Source organism: Lagenorhynchus albirostris, chromosome 10 (assembly GCF_949774975.1).
Source record: "Lagenorhynchus albirostris chromosome 10, mLagAlb1.1, whole genome shotgun sequence".
NCBI classification, from domain to species: Eukaryota; Metazoa; Chordata; class Mammalia; order Artiodactyla; family Delphinidae; genus Lagenorhynchus; species Lagenorhynchus albirostris.
The window spans coordinates 82,250,598-82,261,424 of NC_083104.1; the positions used below are offsets into that span (position 1 = coordinate 82,250,598).

General features: G+C 47.2%; 1 protein-coding gene across 1 annotated transcript; it reads right to left on the bottom strand.

Moving 5' to 3' along the window:
- Positions 1-254: 254 nt before the first annotated feature.
- TRIM15 (tripartite motif containing 15) lies at positions 255-9,293 on the bottom strand. The gene is given in 8 exon segments (XM_060163418.1): positions 255-772; positions 1,620-1,652; positions 2,001-2,116; positions 3,375-3,397; positions 4,165-4,395; positions 6,952-7,047; positions 8,926-9,182; positions 9,185-9,293. Coding segments are annotated over 8 exon segments (1,383 nt in total).
- Between the last annotated feature and the right edge of the window lie 1,534 nt (positions 9,294-10,827).

A 10,827-nucleotide genomic window follows, 5' to 3' on the forward strand; every position in this document is an offset into this window, starting at 1 on the left:
CCAGCTTTGCTGGTGTCCTGGGCACAGCCTCGCCTGCCTCTGGTTCTCCACTCGGAGGTGCACAGAAGGCGGGAGCGTCAGCAGAGGGGACCAGGAACGTCAGGGAGTTGAAGGACATAAGATAAATAAAGTGAAAGAATTACAAAGCCACAGGGACGGAGATCCTGTGTCCTCCCGCAGTCTTGGGCACGACGACTCGCCCAGGGGTTGGAGCTGGATCCCCGGGCGCTGCACCGCACTTCGGAGGCTAAGCCTCAGCCTTTCAAAGTAAGGCAAGAACCTTTTTTCCAGACAGCGAAGAAAGGATAGACTTTGCCGGAGAAGGAGGCGGTGAAGGTGAAGATGGGCTCCTGGGTCTCGGCGTTGAGCAGGGCCAAGTGCCCCGCCTCGTAGTCCAGGGAGACGCCCACGAGGCGCGGGATCTCGCTCAGCGGCAGGTCGGTGCCCGGCGAGGTGCTGGCCCAGCACTGCTGGTGGGAGAGGATCACCGCCCAGACGCCCTCCTCGGCGCTCAGACCCTGCTTCCCTTTCCCCATCCCCTCCTCCCCGACCACCCCCACCGTGCAGCCGCCGCCGTCCCCCAGCTGCACCTCCACCTGCCAGCGGTGGCGCCCCGACGAGAAGCTGGGGGAGCCCAGCACCACCGGGAGACCCTCGAAGGGCAGGCGGCTGTCGGGCAGGTTCTGCTTCCGCCGGGTGTACTTCACAGACTTCCCGTCCTCGGAGAGGACCAGGCTCTGGCTGGCGGTCTGAGGGTCCAGAGTGACAACCCCTGTTGGGAGGAAGGCGTGGCCATCAACAGAGCTGGCAGCACAAAAAAATGCCCCTAGAGCACGTGTGCTGTGAGTGCGAGGCAGAAGGAGCACCGGCCTTGTGCAGCCTGCCATTGTCCCGGCTTCTCAGAACCTCAGTTCCCCCTTTTGTTCCAGGAGGCAGAAGATGACAGCTCTACCTGACCTGCAAGTGGTGCTGTGCTATAAGGCTTTGCTTCTCAAAGTGAGGTCCATGGACCAGGGGCATCCACTGTTGCTGGGAGCTTGTTAGAAATGCAGAATCTTGGGCCCCATCCCAGGCCTAGTGAATCAGAATCCACATTTTAACAAGATCCCCAGGTGAGTTTTCTGCACATTAATTTGAGAAGCAGAATGAGATGATGTTTTGGGAATAGTTTCTAAATTAAGCACCAATTTAAAAGTAAATGCTATTTTAAAAATTGTTCAGTATTTGTCCAAGTCAATAAAGAGTCCAGCACAATGCTGGACAAAAAAAAACCAAGCACTTGATAAATATTTTTGAATAAATAATATCTATACAAGTAACTAATATTAATTGAGCACTTACTATGTGCCAGGTTTCATACTAAGCTTTTTGCATACATGAATTCATTTATCTTCAGCTACTTGTGGGGTGGTACTATTATATTTTCTATTTTATAGATAAAGAAACTGGGACAAAGGGGCTTAATGACTTGTTAGTGTCTCATAACGAGCAAAGAGAACCCAAGCAATCGGGCTCCAGAGTTCATATCTTTAATTGCTCTGTTTGCTGCCTTGGATTGAAAGGATGAATTCACAAACGGATAAAGGAAAGAATGGCTCCCGAAGCCCCCAAGTGTTTACCTGTATCTGTTTCCAGATGATGCACCAAGTTTTCTGAGGGAAGCAAAAATAGAAAGATCTGTGACTTATTATTTCTTATAGGCACCCAAAAGGGTGGTGTGGTCTGGGAACAATGTGACATCAGGGACAGAAGAAGGCTCGGCTTCTGCTATGAAAGAGATGTAGTCCTCACCTTCCTGCCTCTCAGTGCAGTGCCCGTCCTTGGGGAGAGGAGATGCTCGAGGGAATGGTCTCCCTGGGCAGAGGGGGATCACTAAAGGAGGGCCTAAGAGATGGAAGATGTCTTGAGCCAGGTTTGGAAGGTGGGGAAAGATGGAGCTGGATGGAAGGCAGATTGGCAACTGATGGGAATGGGGAGAGTGGCTGCCCCTTCCTGTTTACCTGAGAACGCCCTCATCATCTCTGGGAGGGTGAGTATTTTCCTGTGGAGATCGCGGATCTTTTCGACAAGGTCAGGAGAAATGGCCTCTGGACTCACAAAAGTCTTCATCTCATACCTGCAGACAAATTGGTAACCAGTTAGGTTCTAATTCCAAAAATAACGTTTGGGTCATCCAGACCCAATGAGGCTAAAATCAGACTAAAGAATCTTGGCATCTGTGGTGAATAATTAGATTGAGCATCATCCCTTTATCTTTGCTGGAAATGTGTAGCTACTAAAGCAAGAGCATTTCAGTTAGACCTAAGAGGAACACATGGTAACCACTCCTCAAGAATTAGAGGTAGGTGCTTTAAGAGAATGGACCTGTGGGGACCAAAAGGGAAGAGATCATTAGCCTCTAGAGGGCGGTACAGTACCATTTGAAAAACAGCCTTACACAGTCTTTCTAATTTGTTGTGCTGTTCAGTACAAAGGGAAAGAGATTGTGCAGGGATGAAAAAAGGAGATGAAAGAAATCCTATACTGCAGTGAAAAAGCCCTCAATTCTGGTTCCAGCTCAGTCTTTGCTTGTCAGTCTCTGTGTGACCTGGAGCAAGCACTTCGCCTCTAGGTTTTGGTTTCTTCACCCGACCAGAAGACCTTGAAGGCCCTTCTAGATCTAAATCTCTGACACTCTTTGAAAGTATGTTTAGAGAACTTCCTGATTCATGGACAGCTGAGTTCAGCCCCCCTACACATACATGGGCACACAGTATATGAGAAGTCTTCCCTAGCTGCTGTGTCTCTGCTCAGCCCACGGCAGACTGCTGATGCTTAGAAAGGAACGGAGCCCTGCTATTAGTAATGCCTCTCAGCTGCTGGTTGCTGTCCTTTTATTGTAGCATTTGAAATTTTGAAGAAATTGGAAAGTTGAGTGGGAAAAATGATTGAAAGAACAGATTGGTCTTCCCAAGTTTTGTGCTTATCATATTCTATACAAAATATTTCCTCTAGGCTATTTTTTTATTTATTATTTTTTTTAGACTGACATTTTAAACCGTGTTAAATACTGACTTAAGCTCTAATAATTTCAGGGATTAAATAAAATGTTCCTGGATCAGCCTAACGTAATTATTATTTTTAACTTCACTTCTCAGGGAAAAAAGTACGTCCCCAATACCAAACAATCAGTTTTAAAAGGAACCTTAGAATACAAACCTTAGTAAATTGGGGCTGTTTATGTATGAGTGGATGAGAGAGTGTATCTGTCGGAGTGCTTTTGCTTTTCTGAGTAGCCACCTGTGGAGGCGGGGTGGGGGGAGTCAGTGAGTGCCCCTCCCTCTTCAGTCTCAAGGTCAAGTGTAAAGCAGGTGGGACTGGGCAGTGGGCCCTACCTGCTCTGGTTGACTCTGACATCCTACAAAAGAAAAAGATACACTTAGTTTCCATACATCCTCCCCATCAGGGACTCTGTACATCCTTTCTTCCTTAGCATATCAGCTCAAAACTCTCCTCCTCCAGAGAGGTGATCTTTCTAATTCCCTACTCATCAGACTGTTAATTTACATCATGCTTCCGTACTAATGTGGGACTGTGTTGTCAGTTCATTTGAGCTGCTTTCTCTGTCTCAGCCTCATCCTAGGAGTGTGTTCTGCCTCCAACAATTAGGAGATGGTGGTTAGCAGGGACCAGGCCTTCAGTTATCAGCCAGACCTGATGTGAAACAGGATAATATAATGATAATCACAACAGGCACTGTTTACTGAGTCCTTTCAGTGAAGCAGAGACTACGCTAAACATTTTGCATGAATTTGTTTTTTCACGGTCTTTGCAACAACCCTATGAGGGAGGTGCTATGATTATCCCCATGTTTAGAGAGGTTACAAGATTTGCCAATGTCACACAGCTAGATGAGCTGACGCTCAAGCCCTTGACTACAAAGTTCACTCCAAAGCCCTTGGCATGACCATGGTGCGTGACATGGGAAAGTCATCCAACCTTTTTGGGACTACATCTCCGTAACCTCTCTGGGCCGAAGGAACCCAATAACCATCAGTCCCTCTCATTAGAAGTAATCTCCACTTCCCTTTCCTGTCTTTCTCCAGCATCTTCCAGCCCCCAGTATGGTGTCCCCTTCCTGTGGACTCCCTCTCCTTTCCCATGAGCTGGTGGGCTGTCTCTCACTTGTAGAAGCTCACTTGCTGGTTGCTGACACTTCTCCTCCAGCTCTTTGACCTGGGCTCCAAGCCGGGCGACTTCCTCAGAGAGCTTCGAGATATACTCGTCCCTCTCCTTCCAGATCTGCTGCTCCAGCTCCGTCAGCCTGGCCAGCAGGAGATGCTGATATTCCCCCAGCTCCTGCTGCAACCTCTCAAAAGCCACTTCCACCTGCTGCTTCTTGCTTTCAATCTGAGTCTACGAGGGGTAGAAAGACAGGCCTGGTTAGGGAGAAGCTCACAGAGCTGGGTTCCCAGAGGATCATCTATGAACTTGATTAAAAGGGATAAGGAGTAACTAGTTCCAAGATTCATTCTCCCAAATAATACTGTGGTACAAGGAGGTAGGTGTCACGATAAACTTACCAACGATGAGGGCGATGCTCTTGTCTCACCTAGAGATTCTAATAATAATGCACATTATACTCTCAGAGCCATGTTGAACTTTTCAAACATCCTTCCACATCTGCAATACCATCCTAACCCTTCCATACCATCCCTAGAGTCAGGTGGAGATGATCTCTTAGAGAGCAATCGAAGCGAAAGGAAGCTGTGATTAGAGCATGGTGTGGCATTGTTCTTAGCCACCGAGGTCGCCATCTACAGGGCGTATTTTGATGGGAGTTGAGGGATGCTGGAGACATCTTCCTGTCCCCAAACTCTGTCTCCTTGGTCAAGGGACCAGAAATTCCCACACTGTGGATTTCCTCCCGGAAAATTTTGTAGCACGAGAGAAGAGATGGGCGGGAGGCAGATATCGCCTCACCATCAACCTACTGTCCTCGGGGTCAGCCTTGTGGTCAGTACCGGAATGCAGACACTGATATACACTTTCTGGCCCCAAGCATCCTATCTGAAGGCAATGCTTTCAGGCGGACAGACTGTAATGGGAAGAGCAATGGACTAAGGGTCAAGAGACCCAGGTTCTAACCATTTCATTATGAGACGGCTTTGCCGTCTGACCTTGGGAGCTGCACTTTTCTGGACATCAATTTTCTGCTCTGAAAAATAATGGCTGGCAAGACGGATCCGGGATTAGAAGATGTCAGAACCACTTCCCGCTCTCATGTTCTGGGATTCCATAACCTTGACCCCAAATGCCCTTCTGCCGAGGCAGGGAGGTGAATAAGAACAGTCAGCCCGTTCTTCCCAGCTCGGCAACGGATACTAGACAACAGGCTTCCCCAGAGTCTGTTAAGAAAACCCCTAGATGGGTATTTCCAAGTGGGAGAAATGGATAAATTGTTTTTGTTTAAATAAAGTGAATTTTAAAAACAAAGTGTCAAATAACTTTATTCTGAAGTTTGACTACACAGGTAGACTTATGAAATGCATTTTTGAGCACTAAATGGAGTATGGACATAATTTTCAAATACTATTTGAAAATTATTATTTTCAAATAATAATTAAGTAATTAAATTAAATTATTATTTTCAAATAATATTATTTAACACTTAATATTTCAGAAAACATTATTTAACATTGCAAAGTTTTAGGCCTAAAAAATGTGCCATTAACTTTATGAAATCCTACAGGTCATATTTTCTCAGCACTGGGAATAATAATTTTAAAAACCATCAGTTAATGTATAACCAATAAATACTACCTAGCTGTATGAAAATTGAACTTAGGATCATTTTAAATAGCTACTGCATTAGACAGAAAATCCAAACTGAGATTACTTTTACAGAGTTAAAGAAGTGCTAAGGAGGAAGCATTGAAACTAGAGACAAAAGACTAAATTCACCTAATTCTACCAAAACTACCTTAATGTTACAGGAAACAATGTATACATATGTGAAAACATCATGTTGCACACCTTAAGCATATGCATTTTTATTTCTCAATTATACCTTAATAAAACTGGAGTTGGGGGAGAAAAATGCACCCTTACAAGAAAGTAAAGAAAAACAGTAATTCTGGCCATGTACATGTGTTATTCATTAGAGTGGAGGATTATCACTTCAGAAATTTGTGCAAAACATAAAAACACTTTCAAGAATTAAGAAAATAGTTACACTCTACAAATAACGACGTTATCATATGATATATGGGGGGGAGTGGTGTTCTAAATGAAGAAAATCAGAATTTCTTACAAGACACTGTTCTGTCACAAATGTCCGTGTGAAATATTTTACTCATGGATGCTAGGTGGATTTTTGATGTTTTAGAACAAAATTATATATATTCCCAAAAGTTATTTAATGCAGACAACTAAAAACTCTCAAAAGTTACAGGAATCCTTAAAACGTCCAACAGAGCTGATGGGAAAATTTGGGAACTTCTTAGGACCAGAAGTAAACAAGAGAAGGATCCAGAGGAGTGATCAAACTGAGAAGCCAGTGTTCCTTCCAGATACTGGCTGATCACATGGCCCTCACTGCTGTTTGGACCATCCACCCTGCCCGCTTGGAACAAAGAAAGAAAGGTGCTGACTGGAGACATCCCAGATGTGGGATCCCCAAATGTAAGAACCGCAAGGAAAGCTCACAAGAAAATAAGCTAACAGGATGAAGGGTCAGAAGAAATTAAACATCACCTAAACTTCAGATATTAGAAATATGTTTAAAAAAGGTTTAAAGACAATGGGAATAATAGGAAAAATAATTAATTTGAAAGAGAAAAAAAAAAGAAAACTGAAAAAGCATATTTGGAAAACAACCAAATAGAAATCAAACAGTTGAAAATTAATTAAAAAGAAAAGAAAAAAAAGAAAACCCCCAAAGGAGAAGGTGGCCAGTAATGTGGCCTTTACCAGGAGCACTTGGAACTTCCGGTCTTCCCGGCTCTTCATGTCTTCAATGTCATCTCTGTCCATTCTCAGGGCTTCCAGCCGACTCCTGAGACGGTCCTGTGGAGAGAAGAGTGGGCAGAAAGAGGCGGCTTAATTCATAATTCAACTCACAGGTATTAATTGTCTACCATGTTCCAGGCACACCGTTAAGTGTTGAGGAATTCAAAGGTGAAAAAAGCCCAGTTCCTGTTCCTACAAGACCACCATCGGGACTTCCCTGGCGGTCCAGTGGTTAGGACATGGTGCTCTCACTGCCCGGGCCCTGGGTTCGATCCCTGGTCGGGGAACTAAGATCTCACAAGCTGCACAGCACGGCCAAAAAATAAAATAAATAAACAAATAAAAATAAATAAATTAGAAAAAAAAAGACCACCCTCTAGAGATGGAGTCGGTCACAAGTGATTAAAATACAAATGGACAGGGCTTCCCTGGTGGCGCAGTGGTTGAGAATCTGCCTGCCAATGCAGGGAACACGGGTTCGAGCCCTGGTCTGGGAGGATCCCACATGCCGTGGAGCAACTAGGCCCGTGAGCCACACTACTGAGCCTGCACGTCTGGAGCTTGTGCTCTGCAACAAGAGAGGCCGCGAGAGTGAGAGGCCCGCGCACCGCGATGAAGAGTGGCCCCCGCTCTCCACAACTAGAGAAAGCCCTCGCACAGAAATGAAGACCCAACACAGCCATAAATAAATAAATAAATAAAATCTTTAAAAAAAGAAAAAAAGAAACTTGTTTTAAAAAAAAATACAAACGGACAAATGCAATAATCAAGGTGTGCACACAGTGAGATGGGAGCACAGTGGAGGGGACAATTCTGCCTGTAGGGACAAGGGAAATTTGTCGAAAGCAGAAACCGGTTACAGTGGACCTTGAAAGATAAATTTCCAGTTGGGTAAGAGAGGGGGAGGAGCGTACTTAATGCTTCTGAACTGTACACTTAAAAATTGGTAAAATGGCTAAAAAAAAAAAAGAGGAGAGAGGAGAGCTTTCCAGGAGGAAGGAACTGCATGTGAAAAGTATTAGAAGCAGGAAAGAGTGTTAATTCAACAAACAGCAGGTACATAACGGTCAGTTTGTCTGGACACATGGTGCCCGGGCAGGGTGGCTGACAGATAAAGGCAGGATCCCGACTCCAAGGGGCCTTGAATGGCTTGCTAAAGACTTGAGATTTCTTTGGGCACTAGGGATCCACGGAATGATTGTGAGCAGGGCAGCGACATTACGGGCTTTGTGTTTTGGGAAGCTCTGCCTCGCAGCAGATTGGAGGGTGAGGGGAAAGGTAAGAATGCAGACAGGGACCTTGTTGGAGCCTCTGGGTGACAGATGGTGAGAGCCTGGATTCAGCAGTGGGGCAAATGCAGAGGGAAAGATGAGAGATATTTCTGCGGAGGCCACTTCCAGACCTGGTGACTGAGTGACAAGAGAGAGATCTGAGGGGCAGACAGGAGTGCATAATGTCCCCAAGACCAGATGGGCTGTGTACTGCCACACCTCCCTTTCTCAAAAAGAAGAGCAGTGCTCGTTGGATGCCTTCCCCATCCCTATCTTCCCTCTGAGCTCCGGCAGTCAGGGCCTTGCTAGACCCCATATCCAGTCTGGATCCAGGGAGACAAAGGCCACCCTGCCCATGACCTGCAGGACAGCCTGCTCTCCTTCCTTCCCTAGAGAGTGAAGCCATGGCTACAATTCTCTGTGCTCCATCACCGCAAGGTCTTCTCGGGGCTGGAGCTGAATTTCCCCAAGACGTGAAAGGCCACGCATCCAAGTGGAAGGAACCACGTCCCCCTCAGTCTGAGACTGCCCCAGGGTCCCAACAGCCTTGGGGTCCCCTGATGTGGAAGCTGTGCCCTTCATGAAGATCCCCGCCCTATTCCCTTCACCACCTTGGGGTACTGTCCTGCCTCAAACAGGCCCAAGCTGACCCTACCTTTCTTACCCGGTAGGGCTGGATGGCGTCGTCCAGGAGGCCCACAACGTGGCCCTGGTGGGAGGGACCCTCCCGGCAGAACACACAGAGGAATTTGGCATCGTTCTCGCAGAAGAAGTAGATCTTCTCACCATGATCCTCGCAGTAAGTCTCCCCCAGAGGGCCCAGGGGCACGGGGACCAAGAGGGTCTCGGTCTGCTGCTTCTCCTTGCAGAGGGGACAGAGCAGGACCCTGCCGGAGGGCTGGGCACCCATCTGGGGGGTGGGGGGAGAGAGTGCCAGCAGAAGGTGTGTCCACAGGTGGCGGTCACTGCATCCTCCAGGGGCCCTTTGCACTCAGAACAGGCGGCCCCTTTGTGGGAGGGGGTGGAGGGCATCATGGTGCCTTCCCCAGCCCGTCTACTGAGGCTTCTGTCTCAGTCCACATGAATCCTCTTTCCCTGAAATGGAGTCACTTTTATGAGTCACAGAGGGAAAGGAATGAGAGGCTGAGAGAGGGGAAGGCAGGAGTGTCTGGACAGAGGAGCCACCTGATTCCACCTCTTGTGCTTCCCAGAGTCCTGGCCACCACCTATCAGCTGAGTGGGTCCAAACTCCAGGGCATCTCAAATTACCCAGCATTTCCCAACAGTGGCCCCGTCATCCAGTTCTCCACTCCTTCTGGTCCTTCCGGCTCCTGGGGTGGGGAGCAGAGTACGCCATGAGGTCACAGGGAGATGGGGTTTCCTGGAACCCCTCCCTTGACCACAGTGGGGTGGGGGGAATTGGGGAGGAGACGCTGCTTCCTGTCTGGCTGAGCAGGTGGGAGCCATAAACTTCTGGCTTCGAGGTGTGCACACAGCGGCAAAGTCCAGACGGAGTGGGAGATGCTGACTTCCGGGGGCTCTGCTCGGATGCCGCAGGTGTGATGGTCACTCACCGGGTCCCTTCCTCCGCCCTCCTTTCCTTGTCTCAGCTCCTCGACTCTGGCTGGTCTCTCCTAAACTCCTACCCCCCCACCACCTCCCAGTGCCTGTGTCCCCACTGGAGTTTGGGTAACATTGTACTTCAATTTTAGTTTTTAACTGCAGCGGGGAGAAGGCGAGAAAGCATAACACAATGTTGATATAATTTAGAAAACTCAGTTAATCAGAAAGATAAACAGGTTCAACCACGTTTATCTAAGGCTTAGTATTTTCATATTATTACATCCAATCTGAAAACAGTGCTCGGGGGCAGGAGATGATTACAGGAAAAGTAAACTGAAAGGTAAAGTGACTTCCCCAAGGTCACAGAGCTAGAAAGTTGCAAGGCTAGGGTCAATCCAAGTCTCCTGGCTTCCAGCCCGTGCCCTTCCTGAACTGCCAGCCAAGACAATGATCAAACAGCCATGGTTCTTCATCCACTCACCTTCATCTGTGGATAAAACCAAGGAAATCTCCTTCCGTTCTCCCACTGGAGGATCAGCACCCCACCGTGTTTCGCTCCCTTTCCACTCCAACTATTTTGTACATCACCTCCCCTCTGCCCCAAAGAGTGCAGCCCCTGGAGCTGCACTGTCCAGCACAAGAGCCTCCAACTGCACGAGGCTGCTGAGCACATGTGGCTGGTCAGTTTGTGTAAAATATGTCCCTTCTTAAAGACTTAACACCAAATAAAAAGGGTGTAAAATGTCTCATGACTAATTTTTTCTGATTACATATTGATACTACTTGGGGCTAAATAAAATATTAGTTAATTTCACTTTTTGCTTTTGAAAATATGGCTACTGGGAATCTTTTATTTGTACACGTGGCTCACATTGTATTTCTGTTGGACAGCACGGCTCGGAGACTCACAGATCTGAGTGTAAATTATGTCCTCCCACCTCCCTACCTGTGTGCCTTGAGCAAGCTAAGTAACCTGGCTGAGCCCAGCTAATATCTTAATAGC